We start from the raw sequence: 16641 nt of genomic DNA, 5'->3' as shown, positions 1-16641 counted from the left end.
TTTGGTTTTTTTTTTCTCTTGGAGTTTCTAGTTTCAGTCCGTTTTGGTGGGAGAAAATGCATGATATGATTTTAATTTTGTTGAATTTTTTGAGGTTTGTTTTGTGTCCTGTCATGTGGTCTGTGTTTGAAAATGTTCCATGTGCATTTGAAAAGAATGTGTATTTAGCTTCTTTGAGATGAAAGGCTTTTATATATACCAGTTAAGTCCATTTCATCTAGGGTATTGTTTAATGCCACAATATCTTTGTTGATATTTTGTTCGGAAGATCTGTCCATTTTTGACAGTGGGGTATTAAAATCCCCTACTATAATTGTGTTGCTGTCCATATCTTTGTTGAAGTCCTCTAAGATTTTCTTTATATATTTGGGTGCTCTTATGTTGAGTGCATATATATTTACAATGTTAATTTCTTTTTAGTGGATTCTCCCCTTGAGTATAATGAAGTGACCTTCTGGGTCTCTCTTTATGGCCCTTTTATTTAAAAGTCTATTTTGTCTGATATGAGTATTGCTACCCCAGCTTTTTTTTCTGTCTATTTGCTTGGAAAATGTGTTTCCAGCCCTTCACTTTTAGTCTGTGTAGGTCTTTTGTCCTGAGGTGGGTCTCTTGTACACAGCATATGTGTGGGTCATGCTTTCTTATCCATTCAGCTATTCTGTGTCTTTTGATTGGAGCATTTAATCCATTTATGTTTAAGGTTATTATTGATAGGTACTTATTCACTGCCATTTTTGTACCTGTGTTCCTCTTTGTCTGCCTCTTTTTCTTCCTTTCCTTAAAGCAGTCCTTTTAGCATGTCTTGCAGAGCTGGTTTGGTGGAGGTGTATTGTTTTAGACTTCTTTTGTCTTGGAAGTTCTTTATTTGGCCTTCTATCTTGATTGAGAGCCTTGCTGGGTAAAGTAGCCTTGGTTGCAGGCCTCTGGTTCTCATTACTTGGAATATTTCATGCCATTCTCTTCTTGCTTGGAGTGTTTCCAATGAGAAGTCAGTAGCTAACCTTATTGGGGCTCCCTTGTATGTTACTTTCTTTTCCTCCCTTGCTGCCTTTAAGATTCTCTCTTTGTCTTAGACTTTTGCCATTTTAATGATGATGTGTCTTGAAGTAGGTCTCTATGTTCCTCTTGATTGGGACTCTCTGTGATTCCTGGATTTGTGTGACTTTTTCTCTCATCAAATTAGGAAAATTTTCCATCATTACTTGTTCAACTAGGTTATCTGACCCTTGTTCTTCTCCTTCTGGTACTCCTGTTGTTCGGATATTATTACGTTTCATATTGTCTTGCATTTCCCTTAACCCCTCTTCATTTTTTCTGAGCCTCTTTTCCTTTTCTTGCTCCTTTTGGTGTTTTTTCCTACTTTATCCTCCAACTCTCTGATTGGATCTTCTGCTTCATCAGTCCTGCTTTTGACTCCTTCCACCGTGTTCTTCAGTTCAGAAATTGTATTCTTCATTTCCTCTTGGCCTTTGCTGATAGTTTCTATTTCCTTTTTCATGTTGATATAGTTTGCAGTGAGTTCATTGTAATTCCCTTGTAGTTTCTGGTAGCTCATTGTGAGCTCTTTGATCTTCCTGATAACCAGTGCTTTGAATTCAGTATCTGGTAGCTGACTCGCCTTTATTTCATGTAACATTCTTTCTGTGGCTTCCTCCTTTCCTTTTGTTTTGGGGATTGTTTCTTTGTCTTCCCATTGTTTGTGAGACTCTTCTTGTTAGCTTCAGCTTCTTGAATTGATTTGTTCTGGCTCTCTAGGTTTATGGGGTGAACTTCTGTGGTAGAATACCTGTGAGATTCAGGGATGTAGACTCCTTGATCTCCCAAGCTCACTGGTCTTGGGCTGACCTTTAAGTTTGCTCTGTGTTTGTCTTTGGGTTTTAGTTGTTTTGGGGTCTCTCTTTTGTGGGTCTTTCACATCAGCTGGTTAACTGATGTTCCCTCTGTCCACCTCCTATTTTAATTTGTTGTACTAGTGAGGGCAGGTTGTGTTGAAGGTAGTTCTTCCATGTGTACAAGGTTTTGAGGATTCTCTTTTGCTCTTTTTCAGTTGTTTGTACTGGGTAGTTTCTCCACTATATAGTTGTATTTCCAGATAGACCTTGGACTGAGGTTTGTGTGGTTTCCACTCCCTCCTTCACCTTCTTCTGTTGTTATTTGTTGGTGGTTCCTTTGTTGTTGGGTTTCCTCTTCCAATGGGTATCCTGGTGTTCACCCCTCTTCCACCTACTCTTTTTTTTTGTGATGAGTTGGAGAGGAAAAAATGGTCTGTGACAGCAGGAGAGTATTCTATGATATTTACAGTAGCATCCAGTAGAGAAGAGACAGAAGATCTTTATGCTATGTATAGTGTTAACCATAATCTTCAACCCAACTAGTCACTTTTAAGAAAGGATGAACAGAAGATAAGATTCTTGTTGTTAAGGGAAGGCTTGTGAGTTGGATCTATAAAGCAGTGAGGTTGTGGGAGGTGAGATTCTGAGTTAAGATGAGAGTAAAGGATAGTAAATAGGTGTAGTGTGTGAGAGAATAGAGCTAACCACTATAGTAATAAAGTTTAGGAAACTGTAAAGTGGGCTAAGATCCAGGAGGGGTGTTTTGAAGTATTTACAGTTGTAGAGAACAGCTATTATTTACAATAATATTAGAACAACAATCATATGATAGACTCTATGTGATCTGGATAACATGAATAGGGGGTATAGAACTTTGGGTAGTGTGCTAAACAAAAACAAGTGGCATGAAGTATAAAAAATTAGCAATACAAGCCCTGGCTGGTGTAGCTCAGTGGATTGAGCGCGGGCTTGGGAGCCACATGATCATGGTTCGATTCCCAGTCAGATCACATGCCTGGGTTGCAGGCCAGTTCACTTCAGGGGATGCATGAGAGGCAACCATACATTGATATTTCTCTCCTTCTCTCCTTCCCTTTCTCTCTAATAATAAATAAATAAAATCTTAAAAAAAATTTGTAATACACTCTGGAGTAGAGAACAGGGGAAACCTGTCAAATGATACAATATAACCAGCCAAGGCTAAGAAGCCTATACAGAAAGAGGAGGAATACAAAGATAGTATTAAAATGTAAAAGAAGTGAGAATAATAAAAATAATAATAATGATAATAATAATAATAATACACAGCAACTTGTGGCTTCTCTGCTATATCAAAGTGAAATTTGTGTCTCTGTCTCTACTGTTGGGATGCTCCCTCTTTGGATCCAGTTCTGATCTTTTCGCAATTCTAAGTTGTTTGTGTCCCTTGTAGGTAAAAGAGAAGAAAACAAAGAAACAAACAAACAAAAAAAGGCAGGAGAAGGGAGGAAAAAGTGATAAGTTTGGAAAGAAAGGAAGAAGAAATAAAATAGGAAAGAAGAAAGGAGAGGATGAAAGTATTGAAAGATAAAACAATAATAAAATTAAAAAGATACAAGATTACTAAAAAAAATTACTACAAAAAAACCCACCCAAAAGACATCTTTTATTGGTTTCAAATTGGCCAAACTGGTTTTTCTGGCTGCAGCAGGCTGGAGGTCAATTGGTGTGGTTTTTCTGTGAGTGCTCTCCCAAGAGCTAGCCCAGCACCTCTCCCCAGTGCCCCACAAAGGTGATCTAGGTTCTTTTCAGAGCACTTTCCTCTTTCATCCTATTTTTGTTTTTCTCTTTTTTTCTTTTGTGGTTTTAATTGAGTATTTATATGATTTTACTATGTTTCTTTTATTAGCATATATTATATATACATATATACATATATATACATATGTGTGTATATATATATTTTAGTGGTTACCCTAGACTTTTTGGTATACATTTACAACTAATTTAAGTCCAGTTTCAAATAATCTTTTTATTAAAAATTTTTATTTATTTTTAGACAGAGGGGAAGAGAGGGAGAAACATCAATGTGTGGTTGCCTCTCATGCACCCCCTGTTGGGGACTTTGGCTGTCAACCCAGGCTTGTGCCCTGACTGGGAATTGAACTGGCGACCCTTTGGTTCCCAGGCTGGCACTCAGTCCACTGAGCCACACCAGCCGGGGCCACTTTCAAATAATCTTCTACTGCTTCACAGGTAGTATGGATACTTTTTATTAACAAAATAGTCCTAATTCCTCCCTCCTGTTACTTGTATCATGGCTGTCATTAATTTCACTTCTATATAAGTGTATATCTATCTACACATCAGTATAAATAATCAAATACATTTTTCTATTATTATTTTGAACATGATGCTATTTGATCAATTAAAAATAAGAAAGATAAAAGGTTTTATTTTTACCTTTTCTTTATTTGTTTCTGATGCTTTCTTTCTTTATGTGCATTTAACCAATATTATTTTATTTCTCTGTAAAAAACTCTCAAAAATATCTCTTTTGAGGTGGGTTTATTTGCAACAGTTTTTCTCTTTTTTTTGTCTGAAAAAGTCTGTTTCTTTTTCATTTTTTATGAATAATTTCACAGGGAATAGACTTTTAGGTTTTTTTTTCTCTCTCAACACTAAATATTTCACTTCATTCTCTTCTTGTTCACATGATTTCTGAGGAGAAGTCAGATGTAATTCTTGTATTTGCTCTTCAATTGACAAGGATTATTTTTCTCCTCTGGCTTCTCTCAGGACTTTTCTTTTATATTTGATTTTTTATATTCTAAAAATGATATGCCTGGCTGTAGGTTTTTGTCTGTTTGTTTTGCATTTGATGCTGCTTGGTGTTCTCTGAGCTGTGTGGGTCTGTGGTTAGGGTTCCACCCTGATGGTGGGCAAAGTTTTGGCCATTATTGCTTCACATGTCTCTTCTGTTCCTTTGTGTCCTTCTTTTCTTCTGGAATCCCCATCATGTGTATGTTACACTCATACATGGACTTTTATTGTTGTTTCTTAGTTCTTGGATATTCTGTTCTTTTTTTTTTTTTTTGGTGTTTTTCTTTCTTGTTAACTTTTTCAGCTTTGGAAATTTGTGTTAAAATCCTAAAGCACAAAGATTGTTTTTTCTCAGTCATTTACAGTCTCCCGTTAACCCCATAAAAGATGTTCTATATTTCTGTTACAATGATTTTTATCTCTAACATATCTTTTTGGGTCTTTCTTGGAATTTCCTTCTCTCTGCTCACATTATCAGTCCTTGCACATTGTCTACTTTATCCATAAAGACCCTTCGTGTATTAATTGTACTTGTTTTAAATTTCTGATCTGTTCATTTTAACAGTGCTGTAATATGTGAGTCTGGTTCTGATTTTTTTCTGTCTCTTTAAACTATGATTTTTGCCTTTTACTATGTCTTGTTAATTTTTTCTTGATAGCCAGACATGCTGTATGGGGTAAAGGAATTTCTGCAAATAGGCCTTTACTTACACAGTGATGAGGTATGGAGCAGGATGCATCTGTCACCCTAGGATTAGGTTTCAGTCCTTGGTGCCCCTAGGCCTCCTGCAAGCCTCTCAGAGTTCACATTCCCTGTCTTGTTAGTGAAACAGGCCCCCACAGGGGCTCATACTGAGGACTCCTTTCTCTGAGGTCAGTTAAGCTGTGACAATATCCCAGCAGAGCAGGTTTTGAGTAACCAGTCTCTCCTGTGAATAAATCCTGTTAAGAAGAACAGAGTTCTTTTCCCCCTCCTCCTACTAAAAGCAGAAAGAGATAAAAAAAAAACATATTTTATTGATTATACTATTACAGTTTTCCAATTTCCTCCCTTCATTCCCCTCCACCCTGCACACCCTCTCCCACCCACATCCCCCTGCTTTAGCTCATGTCCATGTGTCATAAGTTCTTCAGCTTCTACATTTCTCATATTATTCTTACCCTCCCCTGTCTATTTTTTATCTACCATCTATGCTACTTATTCTCTGTACCTTTTCACGCTCTCTCCTCCTCCCACTCCCCTGTTGCTAACCCTCCATGTGATCTCCATTTCTGTGGTTCTGTTCCTGGTCTAGTTTTTTGCTTAGTTTCTGTTTTTGTTTTAAGTGTGGTTGTTAATAATAATTGTGAGTTTGCTGTCCTTTCACTGTTCATATTTTTTATTTTCTTTTTCTTAGATAAGTTCCTTTAACATTTCATATAATAAGGACTTGGTGATGATGAACTCCTTGAACTTGACCTTATCTGAGAAGTGTTTTATCTGCCCTTCCATTCTAAATGAAAGCTTTGCTGGATAGAGTAATCTTGGTTGTAGGTCTTTGGTTTTCATGACTTGGAATACTTCTTTCCAGCCTCTTCTTGCCTGCAAGGTCTCCTTTGAGAAATCAGCTGACAGTCAGGTGGGAACTCCTTTGTAGGTTACTGTCTCTTTATCTCTTGCTGCTTCTAGAATTCTCTCATTTTAATCTTGGCTAATGTAATTATGGTGTGCCTTGGTCTGTTCTTCCTTGCGTCCAACTTCTTGGGGATTCTCTGAGCTTCCTGGATTTCCTGGAAGTCTATTTCCTTTGCCAGATTGGGGAAGTTCTTCTTTATTATTTGTTCAAATAAGTTTCCCACTTGTTGCTCTTCTTCTTCCCCTTGTGGTACCCCTATTATTTGGATGTGCACTGTCTTCCTTGGCCTGGAGGGTCCCCTTATTTTCCCACCCCTAGCTTCCATCTAGGAAGCACCTTCTTCTCAATCTTGAAGTAATTTCTTTCATCCTCTGTCTTTTTCCATTTAAAAGAACAAATAAAAACAGCACCCGTATCTTGGTTTAGTAATGACTCAATGAGTTGATACTATTAAAAGTCATCATCCCTTGCTAGGTACGTAGTAAATGTTCAACAAATGTAAAATCTTCCTCAGTTTTTTTTTTTTTGTGAGACTTTTTTTCTGACATAAGGTATATATCATTATTAAAATTTAGAAAAACAATATTTTTAAGTTAATATGGTGAATGAAATGATATCTGTGCTAAGTAAATGTGCAACACTGTTGAACAGATCAGTTGAAACCAAGATACATGATGTTGGTTGCCATGCTCTGACCTAGTGGATTGGTTGGGAGGACTTGCTTGTTCAATTTTCTCAACAGTTCATTATGTGCTGGGTACTCTTCCTTCAGTTTCAGTGATTGCCAACATTTTGATCATTCAGATGTGAGTTATTCCTAACAACCTCTTCATCTAATTGTGACTGCTACCACTTCACCATGTTCCTCAAACATCTGTTTCAAAGTCCCTTCTAGTCCTTTTTCTGGAAATAGTGTTGATATTCGCTATTCTATAACTTTCAAAATATTCTTTCCTTCCCTTTTTGATGCCTGTCTCCAGTATCCTGGGATGTTCTCCATTTTGCCAGTTGCTTAGTCTGTTTGAGCTGCCATAACAAGACTACCATAGACTGGGTGGCTTAACCAATGAACATTTATTTTTCACAGTTCTGGAGGCCAGAAGCACAAGATCACAGCTCTGACACAGGACCCAGTTCCAAATGAGGGCTCTTCAGGCCCACTGTCACTTTCCCACTGAGTTCTTTCCCAGTGTGGGGCAAGGGAGCTCTTGGAGTCTTGGTTAGAAGGGCACCAATCCTACATTGAGGTCCCCACACTGAAGACCTGATCAAACCTCCCAAAGGCCTCTTAATGCCATCACACTGGCAGTTACAAATTTCCCATATGGGTTTTAGAGGGATACAAACAGTAGGTCTGTAACAGTTAGTAATCCTGCACATTCCTTCTGCATGTTCACTAAGGACCTGTGGTGAACTTAGCTGGAGACAAGGCTTACTAGGAGCCACTTGTGACTCGCTTGGTTTCTGCTCATCCCTCCTGGGTCCACTTCCTTCTCCATCCTGCTGACTCTGTCTTTTTTGCTCTGACTTAGGAGAAGATGGAGAGCAGGGGGCAGATCAGCACTTTATTTCCTTGACAATCTGTTCATGCTCCACAGTCTGAATGACTTCTTTCTGTGTTCTCATTCTTCCTGATTTTCAGACCCATTAGAGCTCAACAACATGTGATTATTAAAAATTCTGGTATAAAGATATGTGATTATATGAGATGTTCTTCAACCAAGGTCTCCGGCCTCACACATGTGCCTTTCTGTAACTGTGTCCCACCCTCTGAGTGCTATGCAGGAGTGGAAGCTCTCTATTCCAGGGCCCTCATGCTCTTGTTGGGTAAGAAAATAAGCTCACTTGACCCAAAAGTAGTGCATCCAAATCCTAATGCCACAAAGTGCAATTCACAGCCAGGCCTTTATGCCTCCAGGGGTGCTTATAGCAAAGTCAGTGTGCTATGGACAGGTGGGCAGCAGGCAGCAGCGACCCTAGAAAACTTAAATCTGGGCTCCCTCTCCACCATGCACTTGCTCTTTGACCTTAAGAGAAACACACAATTTTATGAGCCTGAGATTTCTCATCTGTAAAAAATATGTAATACTGACTATTGCATGGCCACCTTGCCTGGCTGATGTAAGAATCAAGTGAGGCAGGTCTCTGCAGTGCTGTGGGACTACCTGAGATGGAAGAAGCAGTGAAGAGGAGCATTCTCAGCTTGTGGGCCTCTGTGTGAGGAGGAGGACCGTGGAGGTGTCTGGCTGAATTTGCTTTTACTCTCTCTTCTTCTGACCCCAGCACAGTCTCTGCTGAGACTATCACTTGTGTATCTTGTGGGACCAGAGACAGGGATTTGTGTTTCCTCAGGTTATCTGTGGGGCTGGCTCAGACATCTCTGAGGAAGTATGCAGCTTTTCTGATAAGATGAGGCTCCATGGTGACAGAGCCATGTGGTGTCCAAGGAAGGCTGCACCCTGAGGACTTGTCCTGCTTCCTCTACAGGCTGGTGAAGGTGGGCCTTACATCCGGTTGTTGTCTGGCTCTGTCCTCGGTGCTCAGTTCTAACCAGAACCTCACACACCTTTACCTGCGAGGCAATGCTCTTGGAGACATGGGTGTGAAGCTGTTGTGTAAGGGACTCTTGCACCCCAACTGCAAGCTTCAGATGTTGGAGTAAGTTTCTTAGCTTGTCAAAATGATGGGAGGATGGTGGGGTCGGGGTTGGGGAAGTGATGGTGAGTTCATCGGTACCTAAGAATGAGTACGACCAAACCACGGGTATGGGGCTGGGGGCTCTCCCTCCAGGTGGCTGATGGTGAGGGCTAGGGCTCTACTTATCACCAACCTCTCTACCACCAAGAGAGTGTGCATGGTGTGGATCTTGTACTCTAAGGAAATTTAGGGGGAGACACCAAATTTGGGAAAAATCAATTCAGAAACTGCTACTGCTGCTTGGATCTGGATAATCCAGTAGCCTGGGGGGAAAATACTCTCATCTGCAAAGAATAACCATGGCACATACAATTACTCTGGGCTTGTTCATCCTGCACTTTTTATTTGAAACATTACAGGCCAAGCTCGGGGAGACCTGGGGGAGGGTAAGGGGATGTTTTCTTTGAACTGCTCTCTTTCTTGCAGACTAGACAACTGTAGCCTCTCCTCACACTGCTGTTGGGATCTCTCCACACTCCTGACCTTCAACCAGAGCCTGAGACAGCTGAGCCTGGGCAGCAATGACCTGGGCGATCTTGGGGTCATGCTGTTCTGTAAAGTGCTGAGACAGCAGAGCTGCCTCCTGAAAAGCCTTCAGTAAGTGCTCCCTGCAGGGGGTGAGGGCCACTTACCAAAAACCAAGGTGGTTTTTTGTACTCAGGTAAACGGTGGGCCTGGGCTAGCTGTTGCAGATACTTTATAAAAATGATAGAGAAGTTATGAACTACATATTCTACTTCATTCAGACATTGAGAATATTCAAGGGTCAGTTGGAATGAAAGGACTTTCACATTCTTAAAAGAAATGTAAGGCCCAGTGAAAGTAGCCAAATGGAGTTGTTCCTCTGCAGGGGCTTGGACTTCGCAGACCTAGACCTGTCTGTGGTTCATCCTGATTGCAAAGGTCTTGTCGTGGAGGGTGTTGTTGGTCTTGTTTATGAGGATTTCTTAAAGGAGAGAGAGTGCCTCAGAAACAGCAAGGAGGGAAGTTCCATCACATTCAGCCAGCTCAGTGTGGGGCGGCCACTGGCTCCCTTTAGTGCCAGGATCCCCTGGAGAGGCGTCTACCTCTCTAGGAAGAGCTTCTGGGAGCACACCCCAAGGCCACGCCTCCACTGCACAAGGTTCCTTCCTTGGCTGTTGAGACCACACGCTGTCCTTGGTATTTCCCCCTACTTCATAGCTGTTTCTGCTCAGTCTTCTTTTTTGCTTATCATTGTCCTGATATCTACATGCTGAATTCCCTGGGACTCAACCATCATCTCATTTTTCTTCTCTACATTTTCTCCTTCATACATATTGTCCAGTTTTCTGGCTTTACCCTACATGTGCTGTACCCCCCCAGTTTATATCTCCATGAATACCATGTCCAAATGCTTATCTGCCCCACCCACTTGGGTGTCTGATAAGCCTCCCAGATTTACATGTTCAAATCCAAACCTGGGCCATTCCACTCTGAAGCTGCTCCTGGTCTCAGTCTGGTAACCATCTGAACTTCTCATGCCAGAGAAGGCTGATGCCACCTTTGATACCCCTCTCCCTTCTGCTCATTCACTCTGTAGGCATGTTCTGTGCGCTCTGCTCCCACAGCAGACCCGCTCATTGACCACCTCTTGCCAGCTTCATGGTTCTCACCCCAGTTCAGGCTGCCATCACCTGTCTGGATTGTCACGCTGGCTTCTGACAGACTCCTCCGCATCTATTTTCTTGCCATAGAAGAGGGAGTGTGCATCTGAAACAGGAGTCCCCTCTGCCAACATGTACCAGGGACTTCCTGTTATATTCCCAGAGAGTGCCAAAGGACCCGTGTGACCTAGCCATGCTGTTTCTGCAAACTCATTCTCTTCTGGCCCTGTTCCTTCTGCTCCTTGCACACTGGCCTCCTTGTGCTGTTACACAGACATGTCCTCCCTGAACTTCCACCTACTGTTTCCTCTGCCTGGAACTCTCCCCTTGGAATATCCATGTGCCTCATTCCCGCACCCTTCACTGTTCTGCCAAATGATCTTCCTCAGAGCAGGTGATTCCTGCCATCCTGTCGAGAACACCAGGCCAGCGCACTTTCTTCTTCCCTTCTTGTTTCCCCCCAGTGTTGACCACTGTCATGCGCACTAGGCAATTTTCTCGTTTATTTGTCATCTATGTCCTGCCCCGGGAATATAAATTCTATTAACCCAGGGACCTCTGTCCTTGTCCATGACCTCAAGGCCAGAACTGACTGGAATGCAGGTTTGAACAGAAGTTTGAGTCAGTATTGCACCCTTGGTCCAACACAGTGGAACATCTTTGCTACAGGAAAAGCCAAATGCCCCAGAGCTAAGAGAACTGGAGGAACAGAGGGAGGGATTGAGCAGGATGAACCAGGCTGTTGCTGCATGGGGTCACTGACCCAGACCTCAAGGTTACTCTGAGGATAAGGGACAGGCTCCAGATAGACTGGGGCATCCACGGATGCAGTCAGCCTGTCCTGCCACCTTGGCTGCCACAAAAAATAGCACAGATGGGGTACCTTGAACAACAGACCTTTATTTCTCACAGTTCTGGAGGGAGGACACTCCAGGGTCTGCCTGCTTGGTTTCTGGGGAAAGCTGTCTCCTGAGTTGGTAGTGGGTACCCTTGTGCTGTGTCCTCTTATGGCAGAGAGACTGAGAACACTGATATCACCTCCTAGAGGAACACTAAGTCCATCATGAGGACCAACCCAGTGACCTGTGTAACCCTAATCACCTCCTGAAGGCTCATCTCCAAATACCAGCATATCGAGTTTAGGGCTTCAACATAGAAATTTTGGAGGAGCATAAGCTTTCAATCCACAACAAAGTCAAATCACAGTTGTTAGAAATGAGGCAGGACAAATGGCATGATTTCTCAGCTAAGCGGCAAGGAAAAGTTTAAAAAAGAGAGGGAGAGAGAATTTATGTTTAAGAAGACTTGAGAGGCATAACAAGCAATTTCAATGTGTGGACTTTATATGGCTCCTGATAAATGAACATGATATAAAAAAATGACCAGATAGTTGAAGGACTTTATTTACTTATTTATTAAGATTTTATTTATCTATCTTTAGAGGGGAAGGGAAGGAGAGAGGGAGAGAAATATCAATATATGGTTTCCTCTCATGTGTCCCCTGCTGGGAACTGGCCTGCAACCCAGGCATGTGCCCTGACTGGGAATTGAACCACGATCCTTTGGATTCAGGCCTGCACTCAATTCGCTGAGCTATACCAGCCAGGGCCAGTTGAAGAACTTTAAACCTATTGGACATATGTTGATATTAAAGAATTATTGTTAACTTTTTAAGCTGTGATAATGGCATTGTGGTTATGTTTAAAAAGTTCTTTATTTAGTGTCATTCCATGAACTATTTATAGGTGACATGCTGTCTTTAACTGAAACAGGATTGGCTGTTAATTGTCGGACTTGCGTAACAGGCATAGGGGATTTATCACACTATTCTCTCTATGATTGCATATGTTGAAACATTTTCAGACTTGAAGGTTCAAACAGAACACAAACCATATTAGGTAGGAAGTGCAGTTATTGAAGCATTGAGAAGTGTGAAAGAATGCGGGAAGTGAACTGAGAAGTTTAAAGCCAAGGCTCCGAGAGTGTTCATTTGAAAAGTGTAACTCCAGACTCTCTGTTTGCTTTTACAGGTTGTGTAAAATGTATTTCAATTATGAGACAATCTGCGCATTAGAAACACTTCAAGAAGAAAAGCCCGAGTTGACTGTTATCTTCGAGTCTCCTCGGTAGTGCTGGCAGTGGGGCTGCCAGACCCCAGTGGCCAAGCCCAGCCAGCCCTGGGTGCATGGGTGTGAGGGAGCATGCGTCCAGCCTCGCCCTGTCTGGAGGAAGGCCGGCACTCTGCAGTCCTCAGCCATGTAGGAGGGCGAGCTTGCCACCAGTGTCTTTGAGAGAGACTGGGAGCATCTCCTTACCCCAGGCTAAGGCTCAGGAGCAACAGAACTGTCCCCATGGTGTGGTTCTTGGTGCAGCACTTAGAGGATGGGCTCCTCTTGGTGTAACTAACTCATTCACTAAAGCACTTTGTCCATCTTCTTCTTCCTCTTTTTACTGTCTCCAAATTGCTTCCCCTCATGTGTGTTCCCCTATTTTGTTCTGTTCATCCTGTCATCTTTTTCTTAACTGACCAGAAGGGAATTAATTCGCTATATATTATGCTGCAATTTTGTGGCAGCAACTTATTTATTTTTAATTTTGTAAGAGTGATATTTTCTAATAAAATAATTCACATTTATTGGACCTGGTTGTATTTATTAAATTGTTTTCTTTCTTCAATTTTAAAAAGGAGTGCCTAGAGATCTTTTTACTTATTTACCTAAGCTACAAAAGATAAATTAAATTGCTTTATAAATTAAAAAATCTCTTTTCCAAATGATTTGATTATAATGAATGGAAAATGGAGTCTGCTTACTCTAAATCTAAAGGTGGAAATGTTAGCTGTGGTTGGAGAGGAGGCTGAAAATTAGAGGAATGAAGGCTTTAGAATCAATGGAGCCAACACTTAGAGGCAGAACCAGCATGTTTGCCTTCAGTTATAAGAAATCATCTGGGATTTACTTCATCCCAGGAGCATTTAATCTACCATACTTCACATGGCATTAAATCATCAGTAAATATTGCTAATTGCTTCTCTACACATGGGGCAACTCAACCACATGGAATTAGTTACTTAGGTGGAAATACTACTTCCTCTGTCAAATGGCTGACCAGACCTCAGCGACCCAGAGTATGGCCTGTTGATGGAAGGGGCTTGTGCAACAATGTAAATCAATGACATCACCAATTTACAGTTTTGCTTGTTTTGTAGGTAAGCTGACTTCTCTTCATGGTAAAGCTTTCTTGGTAAAGGAAGCAGTATGTGACTTATATTTGGGTTCAAACTCTTTATCCTGTCTAGAGCCAGCACTGGAAGTAACTTGGATCTAGATATTGGTTTTTGCATCTCCATGAAATGAGCTACAGAAGACTGCCTCCCTGGTACAGACACTTCAACCTGCAGATAAAATGTATTAAAAACAAATCAATGCTTGAAATAGGAAAAAAAAAACCCCAACTTCTGGGCACTAGGAACCAAGATGGGTTCCAAGCTTACTCCATTAGTGACCCAGAGGACTATGTAAATAGATACAAAAACCCCACAATCTAACTACTTTAAAAAATCATTTTATTTTTCAATTAAAGTTGACATACATTATTGTATTAGTTGCAGGTTTACACCCCAGTGATTGACATTTGCATAACTTACTAAGTGATCATCTCAATAAATCTAGCACCTATCTAATGCATAGTTATTACAATATTATTGAGTATGCTCTCCATGCTGTACTTTATATCCCTGTGACTATTTTGTAACAACCAATTTGTACTTCTTAGTCGCTTCACCTCTTCCACCCATTCTTCCATCCCCCCTCCCATTTGGCAACCATCAAACTGTTTTCTGTATCAATGAGTCTGTTTTGGTTGTGCTTATTTGTTTTGTTTTTTAGATTCAATTGTTGATAAATACATATTTATTGCCATTTTATTGTTCAACTTTATGATCTTTTTCTTTTCCTCCCTCTTAAAGAAGACACTTTAACATTTTATGTAACACTGGTTTGGTAAGGATGAACTCCATTAGCTTTTTCTTGTCTGGGAAGCTCTTTATCTGCCTTTTGATTCTAAATGATAGCTTTGCTGGCAGAGTAATCTTGGTTGTAGATCCTTGCTTTTCAACACTTTGAATATTTCTTGCCAGTCCCTTCTAGCCTGCAAAGTTTCTGTTGAGAAATCAGCTGACAGTCTTATGGGAGCTCACCTATAGGTAACTAACTGCTTTTCTCTTGCTGCTTTTAAGATTCTCTGTCTTTAACCTTTAGCATTTTAATTATGATGTGTCTTGATGTGAGCCTCTTTGGGTCCAACTTGTTTGGGACTCTCTGAGCTTCCTTGTATGTTGAATGCCACTTTTATAAAAAATGACCTAATTTTCCAACTGAAAACTGAGCACATTGTATATAAACCAGGCATAAGACTCCAAGTAGAGAAGAAGTCAGACCAGCTGGAGACCTCAGGACCCAAGAACAATATGTCAGTGAGGTCACCAGGTTTGTTTGCTTGCTTGTTTTGGATACATAAATACAGACTTGAAGCTGAAGAAGCTCTTTTCAACAAGCAATACTGGAGCAATTGGACATCCAGATATTAAATAAATAAACCTTGACTTAAACCTATAACTTTGGGTAGGAATTAACTCCAAATGGATCATGGAGTTACATCTAAAGCGTACAACAAAACTTAAAAAAAAACAACATGGAATAAAATTTCTACAGCTTGGTGAAAGGATTTTAAATATGACACTGAATGCATGATCCATAAAAGGAAAAAATGGTAAATCAGACTTCATCAAAATTTAAAATCATTGCTGTGTGTTTTTTGTTAAAATGATGAAAATTCAATACACCAGCTGGGGAAATATTTCTCAACCACATACATATCTGACAAAAACATATCTAGAATATACAAGAAAATCTCTAACTCATCAAGAAAAGCCAATTAGAAAATAGGTAAAATATAGGATGCATTGAAAATGTTATGCTTAAGCAAGATGAAAAATATTTATTATTAATAGCCATTAGGAATATTCTAACTAAAACCACAGTGAGATGTCATTGCACATCTGTCAGAAGGGCTAAAATTTTTAAAAAAAGTGACAACACCAAGTGCTCTTGAAGGTGCAGAGACCTGGGATCGCTGATGTGTTGCTGATGGAGACAATAAATTGTCCAGCCATTTTGGGAAGGATACATCAGTCCTTATAAAGCTAGACTTGTGTTAACTATATGACTCAGCATTTATCCCAGAGACAGCAATCCTACTGAATACACAAAAGGACTTCCGGCCAAGATGGAGGTGTAGGTAAACACACTGTGCCTCTTCCCAAAACTGAAAAAAGGACAACAACAATTTAAAAACAAAAAACAACCAGAAATGACAGAAAATCAAACTGTATGGAAGTCTGACAACCAAGGAGTGAAAGAAGAAACATTCATCCAGACCAGTAGGAGGGGTGGAGTTGGGAAGCCAAGGCAGAGAGGACTTTCAGCAAGGCGGTGGCTGGCAGACCAGGCAGTCCCACATTCACAAGCAGATAAACCAGGTGAAACAAAGGGGGAACAGGATGGACTGCACAATCCAGGGCTCCACCTCAGGGAAATAAACCCTCAAAGCCTCTGACTGAAAACACCTATGGGGGTTGAGGCAGCAGGAAAAACTCCCAGCCTCACAGGAAAATTCACTGGAGAGACCCACAGGGTCCTACAACTTACACAAACCCACCCACATGGGAATCAGCACCAGAAGGGCCCACTTTGCTTGTGGGAAGTGAGGGAAGTGACTGAAATCCTGCAGAGTGGAGCAAGCGCCATTGTTTCCTCTCAGACCCCTTCTCCACCTATAGCGTCACAACACAGCTACATGGGTTGCCCCGCCCAAGTGAACACCTAAGGCTCTGCTCCTCACTACTTAACAGGCATGTCAAGACAAAAAAAAAATAGCCCAAATGAAAGAACAGATCAAAGCCCCAGAAAAAATACAACTAAGCAATGAAGTAGCCAACCTATCACATACACTCTTCAAAACACTGGTGATCAGGATGCACACAAAACTGGTTGAATTTGGTTGCAAGTT

General features: G+C 40.9%; 1 protein-coding gene across 2 annotated transcripts in view; it reads left to right on the top strand.

Moving 5' to 3' along the window:
* NLRP3 (NLR family pyrin domain containing 3) overlaps positions 1-13168 on the top strand; it is a 61752-nt gene extending 48584 nt beyond the window's left edge. For both annotated transcript variants that reach the window (XM_053667072.1, XM_037148412.2), the window contains 3 exons: positions 8738-8908; positions 9374-9544; positions 12603-13168. In XM_053667072.1, coding sequence (XP_053523047.1) covers positions 8738-8908; positions 9374-9544; positions 12603-12702 — 442 coding nt within the window. In that variant the 3' untranslated portion in view covers positions 12703-13168. The remainder of the gene's footprint in view (positions 1-8737; positions 8909-9373; positions 9545-12602) is intronic.
* Positions 13169-16641: the final 3473 nt, after the last annotated feature.

The sequence above is a fragment of the Artibeus jamaicensis genome, unplaced genomic scaffold (assembly GCF_021234435.1).
Source record: "Artibeus jamaicensis isolate MK-2021 breed Jamaican fruit bat unplaced genomic scaffold, CSHL_Jam_final contig_1285, whole genome shotgun sequence".
Classification (NCBI taxonomy): domain Eukaryota; kingdom Metazoa; phylum Chordata; class Mammalia; order Chiroptera; family Phyllostomidae; genus Artibeus; species Artibeus jamaicensis.
The sequence above is the reverse complement of the archived record's forward strand: the minus strand, read 5'-3'. Positions and strand labels throughout refer to the sequence as shown.